The following is a 21,491-nucleotide window of genomic DNA, read 5'->3' as shown; positions in this document are numbered from 1 at the left end:
AAGGTGTCTGGAGTAGGAACAGGTTCCCCGAGGGCACCCACCCAAAAGATGCTGGGGCCTGCCAAAAGTGGTAGATCCTTGCGGGCACCCGCCCAAAACCCACGGGCGCTGCCCAAATGGGTAGAAGCGATCCTGGGCAGCAGAAACAGTATTTTAATAGAAAAACGAGTTTGCGATGCAGTTTTCGAGGTCAAGATGACATTTTTCGAAAAAACGTCGTGAAGAAACTCCCCCTAAAATCACATTTTCTATGTGACGGAGTCAAGAACGGAATTTATTTCCTGAAGGAAATCTCCGAAATGCCTTTGAACAAGATTTTTCAAAAGAAAAGTGAAATGAGTCCATAAGAGGCTCAAAACACAAACGAAAGGGTTTTTCATAGAAACAATCATGCACACAAACGTAAATGATGATTTTGAGCGTACGGGAATGGTCCGTGGCTCCCAGAAATAGCCGAGTCAAAATCGAACCCCCCGACGGCCAAAAAGGCGAAAATGAATTTGAAATGGAGAATATAAAAACCGAAATTAACAAATGATTTCAAATGACCGTTTGGCCCTTGGCCACACTTCATACAAGATAAATGAGACCTACTGGAGGTGCCGGAACACACTTTACACCATCTGATTTGAAAATGAACCCTTAAAGGCTCGGTTTTCACTATTTTAGCCCAAAAATGCGATATGTGAACTAAAATACAAAAATGAAAACTAAATGGTGTTTAGCCCTTGGCCACACCTCACATATGGTAAATGAATGTTAAATGATGAATTACATACACAATGCACACACCGGTGTGAAAATGACACATTGAAACCAAAGTTTTCATGTTTTTCTCATTAAAGGCAAAATTCATCATTTTTCAATATACTAGGATTACAAGTGAAGTTTGGCCCTTGGCCAGATGTCATATACATAGAATGAGTGCCAAAAAGTGTGCTTAAGCACGTGATACAGGTCCAAGGCAAAAATAACATTTTGTCCTAATTATGAATTACAACTTTAAAAGTGAAAAGCAAACATGCTAACACTTGCATGTGAACAAGAATACACTTAAACGAACTTCAATTCATCGCATCAATCTCAGAATATTGTGCATCCTACACCAAGGCATCCATACCTGACAAAACCCCCAGTAACTTCGGGGTGAGTAAACAAGTTTAATCATAGAGAATGAGCATGCATTGACTCGATATTCTTATAAATTTTTATACTAACATGAAACAAGTCAAAAGGATCATGCCACCTAACGTCTATGTCAAAGGTGAGACTCAGGGATCATCTTAAGCTACTTCGAAGCATTCCAAGTATAAACTACAATATTTACGCAATTAAACAATATAGAAGCATGCTATACAACGCAACAAGATATAGATCCTCAAAATCATTAACTTGATATCTAAGACACGAAATCAATTAAAGTAGTTCATGCCACCTAGCTTCTATGTTCCAAATGAGTCTAAGGAATCGTCCTAGGCTATATTAGAACAATAAAACACAAATCACAATATCAATGTAATTTAACCAACATTTGGACTTCCAATACAACACGTAAAGCACAAATTCTCAAAGTTAACATCTTGAAACTTAAAATGGGAAATCAAATAAGGAACAACAATTTAAGATATCATCTAGTTATCAACTTGAAATGAAATGCGAAATCAAACAAGGTGGATACTTGAATGTCACGTCGGATTAGGCCGACACCAGGATTACTTTAGGGTTACTAGCCCATGGGTAACCTCCCTATATGGGCACTAGACTGTAGAGGGACAATCCCCCGTACTAGAACCAAACCCTAGCCGTAGTCAAACAACGACATCCCCAAGTTTCCAAAATCAACAAGTTATGCAACAACGTATACATATCAACATGTATATACAAGATAATCAACTATCTACCACGCATTAATTCTTTTCTAGAAGTAATCAACCAACCCAACTCTCTTTTGCAATCATTTGGTACGCTAGAGTCGAAGTTGAAATTCCAACACGTATAATCCCTTGGGACGATCCCTACTCACTCTTGCTACGTTAGTAGTGGTGTTGGTAGTGGTTTTTATAAATTTAAATTTGACATAAAAGGCTTTTCTTGAACCACACATTCACTACGTTTAGTTTGGCGTATTGGAACGGCCGTCGTCAGCAGTCGCCTCTGGATTGGCGTTACCAAATCATTAGCGCTTAGTGCATAGGAGTTTTATACGTATATTCTATGGCACTTGGAGGAATATAGATCATTACCTTGTCAAATTGGGAGAATTATGTTGTTGTTCGATACAACTTATGAATTATGTGATTATTGTGTTTCTTCAATACAGGAACCATGTATACTATTTAGTATATTAGAGTTAAGTGGAACCATCATAGTGAGGTTACGTCTACTTGGGAATAGGAAGATGTTTTTCGCTCACAGTTTCCAAACATAATGAAAGAAAGTAAGGGCGAATTCTGAGAACGAAATTCCTTTTATTAGGGGGGAAGAATGTAATAACCCTAATTTTAAAATGATAGTCTCAGTATTTATTTATTTATTTTTGCATTTTTAATTGTTTAATTGATTATTTAACTAATTGCTTATGTGTTTAATTGAATTAAGTGTTACTTGATTAATTGGCTATTTGTCTATGTGTTTTTTGTATTTTGGCTAAGTGTTATTTGTATTATTTGTTGGTTAGATTGTGTGCTTAAATAATGTGTTTGATTAATTGTAATTAATTGTAGATTAAATGATTAAATGTTTTATTTTGTTTTATTTTATTTTATGGTTATGGTTAGTAGTAATTGACCAACCAATTATGGTCCCATGGACTATTTGGATAAGAGGTTTGATGAGTATGAATAATTACCCATGGATAGTTGTATATGTATATACATATGGATATATATGTATATACATATATAAAAGGAAAGTAATTTATTAATTACTTTTATGGTAACTTTAGTATTAATATTTAATCTGATGTATATATTTTATATTTATATAATAAGGATATACATAGATTTTATACGTATCATGTTTTAAGTTACCTTTTAATATTATGGTAATTTAAGTATTATTAAATAATCTGTTAATAAATAATGGTATGTATATAATTTATTTATTTAACAAGGATATACATAAATTATATACGTAACATAATATCACCAATAATATCATCAATTCATCTTACAAAAGTCAAGTAATATCCATGGCATACTTAAAATATCAACACAATAAGGACATCTTATTCCTAAGTAAGGCATGTTCAAGAATTCTCAAAATTTTCACATAACAAAATTAAGTAAGCCATTAACTCAAGATTTAAACAACTCATAATTTACACATATAGAGACATTCACAACTCAACAAGTTAATATCAACTTTCATGATTTACAACATATATCAAAAGTAATAGAAATTTGCTCAAATTGAATCAAAACTTAGACATTAGGAAAACCCTACCTCAATTAGAGAGCAAACCCTTAAGAAGCCCCAAATTTCAGCCCCCCTAGAATTTGAAATCCCCAATGGTGGCCAAATTGAGCTTTGCTTCGATCAAAACGTTGGCCTCGACGCGCTTGTTAACTTTGCCTTAAGTGGCAATATCGAAATCCCAAGGGTTAAAAGCTAGATCAAGTTTGTTTTGGTGAAGAAAAATAAAAGAAAGAGAAATGGAGAGAGAGGAGAAGTTGCGGGGGAGAGAGGGCTGAAGAAAATGGTCACTAAATGACCATACAAGGTCATTTAGTAATGACCACAAAAGGGGCGGGTCCCACCACTTATAAAATCCCACTTTTCTATTAATATATATATATATAAATTAAACTACTACCACACAACCAGTAAATGTGCACAAAAAAAATGTATAAAATGAAATGGACCTGTGACACAACTCCCGTGCACAACAACCCCGGTAACGGGTTCCCCCTGTAACCTCCGGGTCCGAAAAAATAGAAAAATGCCAAAATGGCAATCGATGCATTTGCAAGAATCCTAAACTCAAGGAAATGTCCCAATCAACACTCTGACACACCCGGCACACCCCACGGTATTCGGCACGTAGAACGAGAAAAGACGAAAATATCCTCTGAAAATCAAAAAAAAATCTAGAAAATAAAGAATGACGAAAATCGGAAACATTACATTCTCTCCAACTTAAAATGATTTCGTCCCTGAAATCAAGTCATCTTAGAAGCGAAGGACGAGAGGATACTGAAGTGAAGTACATCTCCGAGTATCTTACACTACATGCTACACCATAGAATCTCAGTCTAAAGAGGTCTCACGTCCTATTATCATTTGCAACCCTGTGCTCAAGACTAAGCATATTGTTGACTAAATAGTGACCACCAGTCATTTGCAACATTACCCCCAAGACAACTAACTGGATGTAAAGGCACACACTGTACCAGATAAGAGCTCCTAACCTTCACTGAACCCAAATTAGGACATCATCCGCACTTTTAGGGAAGCTATTAAGTACACGAGGCAAAAATTTCCAACCAAACTCCGTAACTCTACCGAGTCCTCACCACTCGAAACCATTATGATCGCGATCCTCCTAAACTTAACATACTACTAGTCGACAATAAATCTGCAAATGATGACTCCAGTCAATATGCACAAACACGTGCATTTCGAAAGGAATCATCTAACCCAAATCACCACAATACACAACCATCTGCCTCCACACAAGGGATTATGGAAAACACTCAGTCCAAGTCAAAGATTGACCCAAAACATAAAACCACGTCATTGAAACTCTCACAAGACATCTCCCCGAAAGCCGTTTGACTTCATACAAAGTAGGTCTAGCCAGTAATGTCGCACACATTCCACGCTAAACACCCTAAGGGTTCACAAGGATAGCGGTTATAAAACCGCTCGACAGACCACTATGTGAGTTCAAATCGCAATTCCAAGGATACTCCTAAAACCGTTCCCAGCAACTACTATCCTCGATAGCTATGTCATAGCTGAACAACCGACTACTGGTTATAAGATCAAGCAACTCATCACACATACTAGGAAATCAACTTCTTAATGATCATATGAAGGAGGAAAACTACCCATGCACTCCCACAACGTCATCCTACACTAAACTTACGTCTGAATAAAACCTTCAACACCAACTTACGTGACTCATTGCACTATGCCCTCGTCACCATCAACCATATGGAACAATCATTGACCTTTGACCCGACATTGTGTCAATAGTGAAACCGACTCAAGAAGTATGGTTGGCCAGGCCACTCCTCCCCATCAGTCCATCCCTGACTTCATGTTGTTCTTGTCTTCAGGTCGAAACCTCAATCATTACTTTCACATAACTCTAAAAGGAAGAATATGCATTGTACATGCAATCACATGAATCCTTAAGATTATAGGGCTCATAATTAAAACACGAGATATCACGGTCCAGTGACTATACATATACAGGCTCCCAAAACCATCCCTTGATAACCCAAAACATTTGTCTATGGAGTTCACATACCTGAATCCTAGGGAGCGTAAACAACCACCATAATTACGTACTCTCTAAGTCAAACGACCTCTCACGTACAACCGTCATCGCAACGATACTATAAGGAAAACATAATGCTTCCTCGACAACTCATACCCTATACTCGAATGGTTCCGAATCCAGAACAAGCGCCACCAAAACTAAGGCTCCACCCCCTTCCACAGAAGTAATCCAACCAATTCTTACCAAATCCACACTAGAAGCTCTCAACAAGGAGGAGACTCTATGGAAGTCTGCCCATCCGCCGGCACACACAACTCCTATATGGAGAAACAACACCCGAAAAAAAAATGACTGCGTCCATGCCTTAACAAGATCAAACAAAAAGGGAAATGAATCTCGCCTTCTCAAGGAGCTAACACATGAACTATACCCTATCGCACAAAACTCGACAAGTGTCCAACTATAGACATCCACCCTTATACAAGGTGAAACCGAACCACTCATACACAAGGAAAATGGAAAGCTCACGACAACACATACAAAACTCTCAACCGCGGGGAACCCTGACTCACCTCTACCTAATTCCGTCCCAAACTAACAATCTCATACCATCCATGTATGTCAGGAATGCCCCGAAAAACTCAATACGAATACCTCGCACATGAAATACTAAAATGCTAATGCAAAAAGAACCAAACCCGACATACAATACATACACACCGAGTGCCAAGAATGCCATGCACAAATAAAATAAAATAAAATAATCATACAATATATAGCGAAGTAAAATAAATACTCCCACGTAAAGACATCAACATACACAAAGTAATAATGCTAGGGAGTAACCAATACTACCCGGGATATCGCATCCTACTCAATCTAAGGAGAAGTCCCTCCCAACCTCCATCACATGAGAACGATGACCTACTGTTAATCTATGCCACTACAACTTCCCAAGGTAACCTCAACACTTACATAGTGCACAAACGTCATGACATTCGTCACCACAACCTACCAACTCGTCATAAGGAGTGGTGCGCCATGTGGCAGCACCATCCTAACCAAGTCCAAGCAAAATTAACAAGTTACAAATGTCACCACAAAGCTAAACCACATCACAAACCCACCATGGACAACAACCAGTCACTATATCATTCCCGAAGACTTGGGTCACTCCTAAACCGACTTACACCTCAATATAAAGACTTCGTGTTTTAACACTCCTGTCCTCATCCTTCCCAGACTAACTGCACAAACTCCAATCCCCTGTAAACAACCATCCTCCACTAACCAACCGCTCATTCCAAAGTGACGCTAACCCGACATGAAAACACATATCACTCGTGATACCTGACACCATAGCCAACAACCCGCTACAAGAACAAGAATTTTTACATGGTAATGCTACAGGAACAATCCCTAAGAGGGATAATAGACACCACGCCAAACGATCAATCACATAAACTACACTCCACGGTGGCTACAAAACAATGGTCTATCATTGGTAGCTAACTAGACATTTGGGTCATACATCCCAAACAATCTACCTGACAAAACAGAAGGCCATACTACTCCAACGCCTCCATCACTATCCTTTCCCAACAGATCGCTATAACTACCATCCAACACAACGGGATGTCCACATCGATTTCATCTGAGTTGTGTGCTCGCAGCTCGCCCAATGTGGTAGCCTTCTGGTGCCACCTGCATACACTCACGCACACCCGTTAACAGGGCCACAAAACAAAGAAATCAAATAGAACAGGCCACCAAGCCCAGAGGTCACTCCTCATACTGGCTCAACACAATCTGTGACCCATACTTTATGGTCACTAAACAACATCACACTACCCATCTTATCGCCAACTCAAGGTCAACCTCTATTCTTACTCCTAAAATGGCAATCTAAGAGACAAACTCGCAACCTTAAACATCAGTGAACTTATGAATAAAAATCCACATATAAATCTTGCTCAACCGCATAACACATGTACCTCACAAGTCATACACCGCATACACCACCTCACGTCCCGTGACATCTAATTAACTCTGCTCACATGAAAGGAACCCATGACTCACACACCATACCTTACTAATCCATTATCCCAAGAGTCCACTCACTATATCGAGGGAACACAACATAATCTCTCGCCCGTGCAAGAAAATAAGGACTTCCATCCCGAAAAACACCTAAGATCATACCCAATCACAGTCATCAGTCTCTAAGGGAAAAGACTCTTAATGGAACAATGCGTCCAAGACAAACCAAACTCAAAAGATAGTACAATTCACATCACCCCTGCTCTCAACGTTGATACCTTTTTCCCAGTCATAGGTGACAGCTCAAAGAACTAATACAACATAGAAATGCGCCTGCTATACGTATACATACTGAAAACACAGCACCTACTCATGGATTATTTAAGTCAGCACGACACACATATAACACATAAGCATGTGTGGTACTTAGCACATAGTCATACTCGTTATATAACATATTTCATAACTTTAACACATAGTGGATGATTCTCATACCCAATTAATTATCATCTTAACACATATAGCATGCTTGTACAACAATAAACAACCTAGCAAATAAGCACATAATCTGGTAAGTACACCCATATACATGATAAGCAACTCAATTAATAAACACCTTGTCATTTCAGTATCCTTTAAAAATTTTAACCATGGCATTAATCTCATAACTAGTATCACTTATCATGAAATAATCAAGCATTCTTTAACTCAACAAGTAATGAACACATAAGCAGGTAAGCAAGTAAGCAATTAGGCATGGTTCTCAAAAAAAATTAAACACTTTACACATAGGAATATAAACATGCAAATCAACTTCCCATGCAATCCTAGGTAGGTATCTACCCGTTCGTCCTAATGGTAATCGAACCATTACTCTTATACCAAATTTGTAACGACTTGAACCCGGGGTCTGAATAGCTAACCGGATCCTTACCTGAACTCGTGGACACACTAAGGGTAAAATGGTAATTTAACAATAAGTATGGATAATCTGACCTTAAGCTAGTCAAATGAAGTTTATAATGATCATCCTAGTCATTTCATGACGTTCAAAGTGTTTCTGCGGTCATTACTTATGATTTCCCAAAAGTGCCCTTACTCGGTTCAAAGGAAATCCTGACACTGTCTCACTAAAACAAACATATCTCTTAGCATGAATGAACGACCAGCATAATTTTCTACAAAAGTAAATATACGTATTTCGTGGAAACCAAATGGAATGAAGGTACGTGAAGTCGGAAATCAGGTCCGAGCACCAAAAGTGAGGTTACTCGGAAGAAGTGACAAATGGGAATAAGACGAAAAAGAAAAATGTCCGAAAAAGAAAAGAGGAGCCGGCATGGTCTTCACAAGGATGATTTGAAAAGAGGATACCAATCTCCCAAAAGAATGAGTGTCGGGAACTATTCCCGAGCACTCACGACGATCGGAAGGGTCAAAACTTGGACTCAGAAAGGAAAACATCAATGGAAAAAAAAATATCCATAAAAACAAGGAAAAAGAAAGAAAGGAAAATGACAGGGTCATTACAGTTGTGATGCAAGGCCAATGTCGAAGCAAATAAGGATAATTTGAGATACACGTTATAAAAATGTTGGGAAGCACTTACAAAAATGTTGGGATGCATGTTTGGAAAATGTTGGAATTCATGTTAGGAGAAAGTTGGGATGCACCTTAGGAAAATGTTGTGATGCAAGGCCAACGTCGAAGCAAATGAGGATACTTTGAGATACACGTTATGAAAATGTTGGGATGCACTTTACAAAAACGTTAGGATACATCTTAGGAGAAAGTTGAGATTCACCTTAGGAAAATGTTGTGATGCAAGGCCAACGTCGAAGCAAATGAGGATAATTTGAGATACACGTTATGAAAATGTTAGAATGCACTTTACAAAAATGTTAGGATCTATATGAGGAAAATGTTGGGATGCATGTTAGGAAAAGGTTGGGATGCAACTTAGGAAAATATTGGGATGCAAAGCCAACGTCCCAACATTTTCTTAACATATATCCCAAACTTTTCTCACCGGTTGTGACACATATATACTGTTGCGGCAGAAAGGATTTTGATCCCACAAGCCAACCCAAACAAAACCTAAATTTCTTCCCTTAAAACATAATTAAATAAAATCACACTCCAATACTCACAACCATGAATGAATGGTAAGACATTGTACTCTGAAACACTCTGTTCCCTTAAAACATAATTAAATTAAATCACACTCCAATACTCACAACTATGAATGAATGGTAAAACATTGTACTCTAAACCACTCTGTTCCATTTTATCACATTCCTTTTTCGGTCACTCATCCTATGATTTTTTCTCCTCACAAACAAAAATTAAAACCCCAAATAAGTGCACAATAAAACCCTCCACTCCAGCAGAAAATCTAAAGAGACCTCTGGAGATATTTGTATCTGCTTTAAACCAAATAAGTTTACGCATTAACCAGGGATCAATTAAAATACAACATTAATTTACTATTTCTAGTTTCTTCCACTTATGTCCCTTTCTTCTTAATAATTATTTTTGTTTCTACCATTCATTTCTTATGGAAATTAGAGGATTTCCTTGCAAATAAAATATGAAAATTAGAAATCGTACCTTTTGTGCCTCTCTGCTCCGACCTCCTATACGAAGAAATAGAGTCTTGCTTCTATTTGGAAACACATGTAAGGAGAAATAGAGTCCTGTTTCTATTTGGAAATAAATCAAAATCTGAATATTTTGGGATAGAAGAAACGCTGCTTCTATTTGGGGAGAATAATGGGAGAGAACAAAGGCTAAATTATTGATATTTTGGGAGAGAAAAAAGATGGGCGGGATTTCATTTGAAATGGGTTGTTGAAAATAAGAGAGGGAAGAAGAATACGTATTTGTGAATAGTGTGTGTGTGTATATATATATATATATATATATATATATATATACGAAAATTGTGTATAAAACTAATACAGATTTTTACCCTCATGCGTTAATACTATTCATTTACGAAAATGGAGGAAAATAGACACTGTTGAGCTACAGAGGATCCTGATCCTTTGTAGAGGGGAAGTAACGTGAGAAGTTAGAAAGGAATTTGGGCAACAAAAATCCTAAACTTATTAGGAATGGGCAATTTTGGTATTAAAATTATAATAACTAGACATTGTGTAGTTAAGAACTTTTTTGAAATTTAACTTGGAGAGAAAGAGAATGAAGCCCATCCCCTTCAGGATAATTGTGAAACGCCAACATCCATTTATTATTTGTAATAATTATATTTGATAAGATATTTCATTTATAAATATTATCTTACGAGTCGAATAATTATCTTATAAACTTTATAAGTAGCTCAGTTGGTCAGGCCTTGGATTTGTTCCCCATGGTCACCAGTTCGAGTCTCCTCAGGGCCACTGGAGCATTCTCGGTCGTTAATTTCAGGGCCTCGTTGAATTAGTCGAGGTGCGAGCAAGCTGGCCCGAAAACTCACTATTGTCAAAATAATAATAATACTAATAAAATAATTATCTTATATATCAATCTAACCCATTGGCCTATGAATGGGTCAAGGTACTCCAGATCGGGACCAATTGTTCTTAATTAGTTAATCAAAGAATAGTTTGATTTTTTGACCAAGGGGTCAAATTATTCATAAAATCAAAACAAAGCCCAAAACTCAATTCCGTTACAATTTAAACAAGTACCCTATATACATCAACGGTTAATCGGGAAATGAAACAATGAGGACGATCCCATTTCCATGCAACAATACCCGCGGATGGAATGTCACAATGAGTAGGTAAATAATTACTCTTTGATGCAAGAAAAAAAGATTACAACAAATATGAAATAAATATGAGAAAATTCTAACTAAAACAGAGTTTATGTGGGTTTCAAAAACTCTGAAACACAATTAGATCAATCAAATACGTTCCAATGATCCATTTCTCATTGTTAATTATCAGTTGCTCTAACATACGTTTTGATAACTCAACTAATCATCAACGTGTCTATAAATCAATCCCTCTCTAATTCTACTAGCGGAGTTGCTACTGTTCTAAATCGCCACATTTATGAAACCCAACCAATCTATTTGAGATCTGTTTAATGACATTATTTCATAAATTTGAACTAGATTTTTTTTTTTTTTTAATGTCAATTTTAAAGTGTCCCTAAACATAAGTTAATTCATGCTCAATACTGAACAATCCACTTTGCTCATTTAAAGATTTGAACCATCACCATCTAGACGATGTTGTGTGTCCCATGGGTTGTAGGACAGCTAAATTTCTAATGAATAGAACGGTGGCTTTGAAACACAGACAAATGACCTGGCACTTTAATTTTGAACATTAGCGAGATGAAGAAGCGGCGACCTCTACTTCAAAAAGCAAGCCTGCAACTTGTGATCTTCAGCTTTTATAAATGCAGCCTTTTCTTTTCCCTACTTGTTTCTTTTAATTTCCTCTTTCCTTGTATTTTTCCTTTTTCCTGTTACTACTACAGAGACCAATTCTTCTATAAAAAAAAATATATACACAATCTCAACAAGATTGAGGAAAAGCAGCTGGATGCATTCTTTAGGCCTGGTCACACATGACAACATTCTTCTTGACCCGAGAAAAATCCTTCCCACCAAAAAAAAGAGGAGAAAAATCATTTACAACATCCCCAGGTACATCAAAAAGCATTTGTCAAGCTCTTCCCCAAGCCAAAGCCGCCGCCTCCACCACCAACAACCCCTGTTTCATTCTTCCCCTGCTCACCTGTGTTTGTTATTTGGCCTGAGCTGCTGCTGCATCTGTGGCAAATAAACCTTGCTGGAACAGCATCGAAATCTGAAATCCCAGCACACCTTGTGTGCTGCCACTCACTGCAGATATCACAAGCTAACATTCTCTCCCCATCATCATCCTTCGCCCCACACCTGCAGTCCACCGTCCACCTCTCAACCCCCCTCTCCATTCTAAACCTACTCACCCCATTTTTCACCAGGCATCTCCCTCGTACTCGTACTGATCTAGTTGTACCTAACAAGAGCTTGACCTGGGTGGATTCATCTACACCGCCATAGCCAAGTAGCTCTTCCGCCTGAAATCTTCTAAACATCAGATATACTTCTTGGAAAGCCCTTGATGCTTCGAGCTTGAGGTCAGAAATAGTAGCTTTGGGGGGCAAGACCAGCAATTCTGGTGGTGGTTGATTAGTGGCATTTTCTTCAGATTGTTCCATGAGCTCCACATCACATGAAATGTGTGTTGCAGAAGGGTTTGCAATCGATAACATGTTCTCAAGGTGGTACTCTTTCACAAACTGCTTGCAATCAAGGAGCTTTGTAGCTGAGCTGATCACAGGATCCATGTTCGCCTGAGGTCCATGGCTCAGCATGGTCCGAGGGTGCAACGTGGATTCATACAAGTATCTGAGATCCCGCAGCAGATGTTCTTCTGAAGGGCAGTTTGTAATAAAAGAAGTGGCAACAGTGGTATTTCCATTCAAGGGAATACTTCCTGGCTCTAGTCTGCCAGCAGAAATGCAAAACATAAATTATTTAACCCAACAAAAAGAAAAAATCAGAAAAGTGGTTAATATAAAGTTGAACTTACATGCATGCATTCATGACTAGCATAATTTTTTAAGACAAATAGAATTGCTGACCTGTACTCCATAGCACCTGAATCAGGATTGCAGCGAGCATGAACAACCATGCCATCGGCAGTCTGTTTTCCTTGGAGCTCCTTAAGGCAGTAATCAAGAAGCTCTGGAGAAGCAACTTTGCAAACTGCACCCCTAAGAGCACGCCAACTCACCCAGTTGGAACCAGTAACCGCCCTTAATACTCGAAACATTGCTTCTTCCACACGTTCAATATCATTGGTAGTCCATGCGCACAAAACTCCTGAAGCACAAAACTGACCCTTCTTGAAGGTGGCATCATCAACCCTCAAGGAACTCTTGTGGGCATCATGGATCAAACTCAGCAAGAAACAGAACAGGTCTCTAATATTTACAAGCTCGCACTCTGATAAGGACTGATAGAATGAGATCAAGTCCTGCAGGCGAGTGCGAGGTTTCCGTCGTTGAGAGAGAAAAATTGACAAAGGCTGATTGGAGAGGGTTTCAACAGCCTTTTTATAGGCATCAAGAGTGAGACCAAAGCTACCAGCACCAAACACATAACCCCAGTCACCATACCATGGATGACCCTTGGTGATGGCATGAAGCAGCCGAAACTCCAATCCGTACTTTTTTGACACATCCATCACACTAACTTTTCTGTCATGTGCGGAAAAATAAGAGAATAAAATGAAATAGCTGGAGTTTAGTTGCTCCACAAGCAGTTGAAATTATCGAGGTCAACAGAATTCAACATACGCGTTACAATGACCAAGAAAATCTACCAGGTGGCAAAGGAAAAAGGAAAAACAAAAGAGTGTTTTTCCAGAAATATTGATTCTAGTGAAGGGAAAGTCAGTTCACCATTGCAACATAAATGGATATTCATTCATGAATATTCAATAATTATATTCATCAATGAATGACATTCACCACTTATTTATGAATAATGTAAGAACTGAGACAACTGACCTTTTAAATATATATATATCAAAATTCAAAAAAGACAACCATAATGTAGCAAAATTCTGTGTTTATGATACAAAAGGACAAATCAAAACAAAATTGCATGTTAGTTCTCTTCCAACCAGCAATTTTAGTAATTAGTTGAGTAAATTTGAGGATATTGTGTACTTACTTTCCCTTGTAGCTATGACATTATTTAACATTTCAAATATTTTGACAGTACATGAAGCCAAACTAGCTTTATCTACAAAAGAAATAAGAATAAGTAAAACACTAATTCCTTGATCCAACAAATGGCATACAGACAAAAAAGAAATAGAGATCTTGAGAGAACCTGTTAAAGACGAGACTTACTGATGCAAAGATGCTAAAGAACATTTAAGTTTGTGAAAATGAAGATTTGAGAAACATGGCACAATAAGCTCTTAAAGATACTAGAATCACTTCCATTGATAAACAAGCAGACAGTGCTCGATCTACAACAAAAAATCCTAACCTGACTCCAAGTACTTTACACAGGCGATCCCAAAAATCCATGATGTGACATCCAGAAAGTATCCTAGATCCCCCTTCTCTGCCATTGACTCTAAGAAGGTGCCCATAACCATTTAAATGTACCACACCATGTAGAAGATGGGTTGTGTCATCTAACTGGTGATACATCCAGTCTTCAACATCTTCTGCAGTCATAACATGGTTGCAAGACTTGCACCTGGAAAAATGGATGAATCAACTATGTAATTATTGATGACTTTATTATAAAATTTAATAAAGGTGGCATAATTAAGGTCTAGCTCAAGGAGAGCATGAAAGCATCAATCTAGCAATTTCAGCAACCAGAATTTGTACCACAAAAAAATATAAATAAATCTTGGTAAAAAGTTAGGAAAGAAATGAAAAGAGATGGTACCAAAAAGAAAGTTAAACATTCAGTACTAAGGCTATGTTTAGTATTGGAGATTGAAGGTAAAGGGATGGAGAATACTTCCATTGTTTGGTAGAGGTGAGAAGAATAAGGAAAAGATAAGAAGATGGATGAGGATCTATCTATGCTCACCAATTTGCTTCCATCCAAATCAGGATGGATTGTTCGATAAAATTGAAAGGATGTTATTACCCTCATTTATTTTGTCTGTATAATGCGGGGTATACTAGTACAATAATATTTTAAAACTTTCTATATGCTTTCACTCAACCAAAAGGCGGTAAATCATAGTCAATTGGTGTAGCATGTGTAAAAGACATGACAGTCTCTGGATCATCTCCTCTTGCATTGTTCTGTGGCAAGAGATGCTTGGAGCTTGATTTTTTCTATTTTTGGTGTCCAGTGGGTAATGTTGGAGTCCACGAAGAATGTTCTTGGAGGGCATTCTCAGTGGGAGCTCATGCTCAAGAGGCTTGGAGGAAAAGGTCCCCTTTTGTCTTTAGTGGAACATTTGGAAGGAGAGATATAGGAGTTGCTTTGATGGCAAGGAGGCTCCTATTTGGGAGCTAAAATTCTATATTCTTAGTTCTTTGTACCTTATTTATTTATTGGGTAAAGTACAGCCACACCCCCTGAGATTTGACAAAAAGACACTCAGATGAAACTTACCTGTGAACAAAGACACCCCCTGAAGGTTCAAAAATGGACAAAGACACCCCTTTACATGAGAAATTAACCAAATTACCCTTTGAACGTTTAGGAGACTTTTTTAACTTTACAATTTAATAAATTGGACCAATCTACCCTCATGAACAATTTATGCATAAAAAAAAGTAACCAAAAAAAAAAAAAAATTGTTATTTACTTTATAAATGTCCCAACTTCTTAAAAATGTAGACGATTTTTTTATCCAATACATATATTTCAAATAAATTATATTTTGTTATTACTTCTTTTCTTTTTTTTTCTTTTTTTAAATTAAGATGCTTAATTCTTTCATCTAAAAAAATTAAACCAATCTCTTTTCCTTAAAAATAAAAAATATGGTACCAGTATAACTTTATGCATCTTAAATTGTATATCAACTATTATGCATTTCCCAACATAAACGGGAAAAAAATAATAATAAAACAAAGGGAAAAAAAAAACAAAGGCATGCATAAAGGGTGTCTTTGTCCAAAAAACAAAGGCATGCACAAAAGGTAATTTGGTCAATTTTTCATGTAAAGGGGTGTCTTTGTCCAAAAAAGTAGCAAGTTTCCTCTAAATGTCCTTTTGCCAAATCTCAGGGGGCATGGTTGTACTTTACCCTTATTTATTTATTTATTTATTTTGTGGATAGCTTGAAAGTATAGCTTCTTTTTTGGCATTTGTGTCGCTGTTCCGAGAGGGACTCCCCTTTCGAGCTCTCTTTAATGACATTTACTTATAATTAAAGAGACTCCTCCTTCCTTCTGTCCACTTTTCAAATCCCTCATAGCAGACAGACCACTACTATCTTGGTTAGCAAAATCTATGCAAAAACTGACGAAGTTGTAATCTTTTTTATTCGAGTGAAAGTCAAGTTCAAGGTTGCTTGAGGTTATGGAAATTACTTGCACTGTGGTTGAAGATCGGTTGACGTCATGGAGATTACTTGCAATGTAAGGAGCAAGCACGATATCACATTATAGGGATTACGAAATTTTGGGTGTCTTCAATTTAGGTTTTTAAAAGTGTTCTGCAAATGATTTTAATTTCTTTTGAGCTTATAAGTGGTTTCGAAAATATGGGACGTGTTTTCAAGATGCCTTTGATTTTTTTCTTTTCTTTTTGGAAGAATTTATACTCAACATCAAAGAGATTTGAGCACCAGTACTTTACTTCCCAGCCCCGATACTCAAGCTTACACACCTATACACCAGAAGGCAGTGTTGATTAAAAGTGTGATGTGCTTATGTTGGCTAATTATCTCTATTGAAGAAGAGATTAATGAAGAAGCTTATTGTAAGAAGAAACAATGTTGATGTAGGGATTAGTGGACCAATAATTCCAAGGTAGAGTGCGAATGGCTCAAAATACCGTACGTCAACAAGATGGTGACTTTAAAGTGTAGAGTCTAAATTAACTAAGTATGTTATACTCTTCTTTTTACTGGTGGATTACTAAATTTGAACTACAGTCGAGTAGTTTTTGCCATTTGAATTTTCAACATAAAAACGTAAATAGAGGGGGGGAAGTTTATGTTGAACTATGTACAACACAATAGCCAATATTGTGTGCACAATACTTTAAAAGCTTAAAAGAGTCAATATGACAAAATTCCAAAAGGCTAGAGACGAGGCAAAAAATAAAAATAAAATAAATCATTCCTAATTAATATCACTTCCACATCAGCAAACAAATGTAGAGAAGGTAAAACATATAAACATACAATGAAAGATAAGAGAAAATGCATATTGAAATAGAAAACAATTTCAATGAAAAATATGTATGCATATATATATATATATATATATATATATATGAAACCAATCCAAGGACAAAGATTAAAGCAAAAGTTGTTCATTCTTACCTAGACTCTGATATGTGCAAAACATCTCCACAGCCTGCACATGACTTGTTGTACCCACCAATGGAACCACCATCTGCCTTGATTATGAAATGGTACCTCTTTGCGCATACTGGGTTACCACTCCAACCTTAACCAAGTTATGAAGAATAAAAGAAATAAATTAGCTATGATAGTTTAAATTATTTAATATGGAGTGCTAATATGTATGTTTCTTAATATTCAATTTTAAATCAGCTTTGAATTTATAAAAAAAAAAATCAGCCTTTGAATTCCCAATGCAATATTATCATTTTGTCACTAGCACTACGTAACTTTTTTTTTTCACAGGAATTTGTTCATAAAATCCATAAACAAATTTGTTCATTTAAAAATTCGGAACTACGGAAATTAATTAAGACGTCCACGTGGCCCATTTCATTTTACAAATATGCCCTCATAGAGTAGGAACACCTACGTGTCAGGCCCTTGGGGCGTTTTTGGTAAAGCAACTGCCCAACCAAAAACAAATAAAAAAGAGCAGCTTACTCCAAACCGTTTGATTGACAGACACGTTCCGCAGTCTCCCAAATCCAACAGCTGAGAAGTGCTACTAGTGGTTGGCCCACTTACCCACATTTATTAATCAATTCTCCATGATAACATTTAAAACGGTCCACGAAAGTCCAAAAGTAATGCCAAACGCTTAGTCAATTCTTTTATGTATATTTTAAAAAAAAGTCATTATCACATGAGCTCTGGGACCAATATTTTGCACATCAAATCAGACAAAAGAATGGACGCAAGAGATTGATTATGCCTATATGATGTGGGATTAACTTTTTTTTGCACCTCGAGAATGGACAGCAGAGATTGATTAACCATGTATGACCGCGATACATATCCTAGCAAAAATTTCTCGGGAAAAAAAACAAAAAAAAAACGAATGAAAATAAAAAGGTGCTCCGATTTCCCGCCTAAACCGGCGACCGGAATCTGACAGACAAAAAGTAGAGACTGAGTTAAGGGAAGCGTTGGCGACTCAGTTGAGAAACTCACCGACGACTCGGCACTGGTCGCAGTAGATGGATCTAGAAGTGGCCACGTCCTCCTCAACGACGTCAAGGCACACGACGGCCGGCGACGAGTCGGGACAGGCGGCCAGACCACCGACTCGGAACAGGATCTGCCACGTCAGCAGGTGGGGGAACAGAGACGACGGCGGCGGGAGTATCGCGTGCGTGGAGAGGAACGCCCTGACGCTGGTCCTGAAGGGCCCGCCGGCCGGATAGTCGGCGGAGGGGAACGTGTGGAAGTCGTTGAGGCCGGCCGTGACTCGCCTCTTCATCCGCTTCAAAGGCCTGCCATTCACGACCATGCTGTGATCTTCTATCGTCAGATCTGGGCGCGTGTGGGTCAGATCTCGGCGAGTGTGGGTCAGATCTCGGCCGGAGAAAGCTTGGGTAGTCCTACTGGTTTCAGATCTGAGCAAAATAGCAGATCCAACGGTCGGTAATAAAGGATCAAACAAACCAAGAGTTGAGAAGAGGTTTCATTGGTAGAAACTACTATTAGAAGTTGAAAACAACACGAAGCAAGAGGTAGAGGGGTAAAAATACAAGGGTGGGAGGGAAATACGAACGTTCGTTTCGGTGGCTCAAAATTAGGGTTTTCTGTTGGTTTTTGATTCCCTATGGTCTTTTGTACTTTTTGGTATTTTTGTATTTATAATTTACTATTATTTTTCTTATTGGGTGTAAGGAAATAAAAAGTTGTTAAGTCGGTTTGGGATAAGGGTGAGAGATATATATATATATATTATTATACATATAGAGAGAGAGAGAGGGGGTGGGTGAGACTACAGAGGGATACATATATTTAGAGAGAGAGAGAGAGAGAGAAGGGGGATATATATATATATATATATATAGACTACAGAGAGAGTGAGAAATCTTAGTCGTTAAGCGTCTTCAGCGCTGCTAAATTTTTTTGAAAAGAGAAGCACTGCCCTGTGTGAAATTATTAAAACGCCCTCACGGTCCTGAATAGTCAGCTTTCCCTTGTGTGTACTATCCTATTTTACTTGTCGTCTTTCTTGTTCATGTTTAGTAAATTGGGAGGAAAAAAACATTTTTAGAAACTAAAATGGTAAGACAGTAAATTTTCCTTTGGCTGGTGGTTATCACAAGTCTAAAAGGTCAAGGTGGTTTGGTTGAAAAATATATATAAACGGGATTTTCTGGATTTCCAAATGGAATGGCTTTAATTTTCGATTTTTATCTGTTTCTCTGAGCTTGCATACATGGGAGGTAACAGATCTTCCTCCCGTTGCAATGACAAAAATACATATCGAATCCATGAGCGCAAATTTAATATATTGCCCATGCTGACTCTGTTACTTTTATTGTCTTGCTAGATTATTCGTTAGAAATTTTTTCTAACATGCTATAGATGTCTCCCGAACCAAATTCCTTCAGTCAATTAATATATGCACATTTGTCTATATATTTTATACTTTGAATTTTTCGAACCAAATTCTGAGCTATATCCCTAAATACATGCACATTCGTCTATATATTTTGCATTTGAATTTAGGGTCGGCCCTGAGCTTAGGCCATCTAGGCGGTTGTCTAGGACTTCCAATTTGGGTCCAAAAATTTGTACCACTAGGTCTCTCAAAATTTTAGTCCTCACATTCGACTATGGTCTTAGAACATATTGGACCTCTTGGGGCTGTATGACATTTATCAACTAGGAACAGAAAGTGATATGCTATGGACACAGGAAGAGATAAGGAAGGTAACATCATCCAAGTTGGAAGAATGAATTACAAGCAGAGTAGGTTAAACCACAGCATTTGTCCACAGAACTTGTTGAAGTAGAAGAGAGGAGGTGATGATCATGGTGTATGTGTGCAAAAACTTGTTTGACTTTGACAAGTGGCAACACTCGAAAACACAATTAAAAAATGATAGAACTATTGAATCAAAGCTAAAAGTTATTAAGCAAAGATTATATATCTTTCTTGGCCTTTATTTATAAGTAATTTACAGGTAATTGATTCATTTTAGGACTCGATTGCTTGTCCCTTAAAAATCTCAATCATAATATACTATCCTTATCGTAAGGATTTACATGATTTGGTTTCCTTAAATTATAATCCTTCTTCTAATAAAATTATCACTAAAAACGGACTTATTGGTAATCTAGGCCTAAAGCTCTATTTTTCGGACCTTCTTAGTTGAATAATCTTTGTGTTTGTAGTGGACCCCTGATGCGAAGATGTGTCGTCTTTTTATTGGTGGGAAAGTGTTTTTTCCTCCACAGTTTGCCCCCAATCCCTCCTAAATTAGGCAATGGTCCCTATTTCAAAGGGAATTTAAAACGATCAAACGGGTGCTTGGTGGTTCGTATTTTGCAACTACTGAGTTTTGCACTAGGGTTTTGCGCCTCCCAATTCATTTCCATCTCACCTCGTTGCTTCTACAATTTCCTCAGGTCAGTTTTCCATTTCTCTTTTTCTTGTTTCCTTCTTGACTAATCATGAGTTCTCATAGTACTTCTGATCTTGAAATTGATCCCAAGTCCATACCCACTGAGTCCCCTAAATTGGTTCACATACCTCCACACAAATCTAATGCAGTAGTAATTTCCAGTGATGATCCGCCAACTGAGGATGGGGAATCTTCTTCTCAGGTAGAAGTCTCCACTTCTGAAACCATTTGCCCATTCTCGGAAGATGAAAGAGCTTCAATTTTATCTATCTTTTGTGAGTTGGTGGAGGTTGAACCTTTATTCAAGGAATTCGGCATTCCTGAGGGGATAATAGTAAGTGTAATGACCTGATCATTTTCTTTCCTTTCCATTCTTTTAAATTTTACAAAAATATATATATATATTTTTTCGTTGATTTCTTTTTTTGAGTTTTCTTTTTCCATCATTTTTCACTGTCTTTTCATTTTATGCAACCTATCGGG

The 21,491-nt window shown here is 37.4% G+C and overlaps 1 protein-coding gene across 1 annotated transcript; it reads right to left on the bottom strand.

Moving 5' to 3' along the window:
• Window positions 1-11,859: 11,859 nt before the first annotated feature.
• Window positions 11,860-19,414, bottom strand: LOC132303136 (PHD finger protein At1g33420-like). The gene is made up of 5 exons (XM_059800255.1): window positions 18,574-19,414; window positions 17,539-17,665; window positions 14,556-14,771; window positions 13,136-13,753; window positions 11,860-12,998 (listed from the first exon to the last, which is right to left on the bottom strand). The coding sequence occupies exons 1-5, from the start codon at window positions 18,890-18,892 to the stop codon at window positions 12,158-12,160; spliced, it is 2,121 nt and encodes a 706-aa protein (XP_059656238.1). The 5' UTR covers window positions 18,893-19,414; the 3' UTR covers window positions 11,860-12,157.
• Between the last annotated feature and the right edge of the window lie 2,077 nt (window positions 19,415-21,491).

This window comes from Cornus florida, unplaced genomic scaffold, assembly GCF_030987335.1.
Source record: "Cornus florida cultivar Cherokee Brave unplaced genomic scaffold, ASM3098733v1 CherokeeBrave_3.0.0_Hap2_Chr04, whole genome shotgun sequence".
Classification (NCBI taxonomy): Eukaryota; Viridiplantae; Streptophyta; class Magnoliopsida; order Cornales; family Cornaceae; genus Cornus; species Cornus florida.
This window is presented reverse-complemented; position numbering and strand designations above follow the sequence as displayed.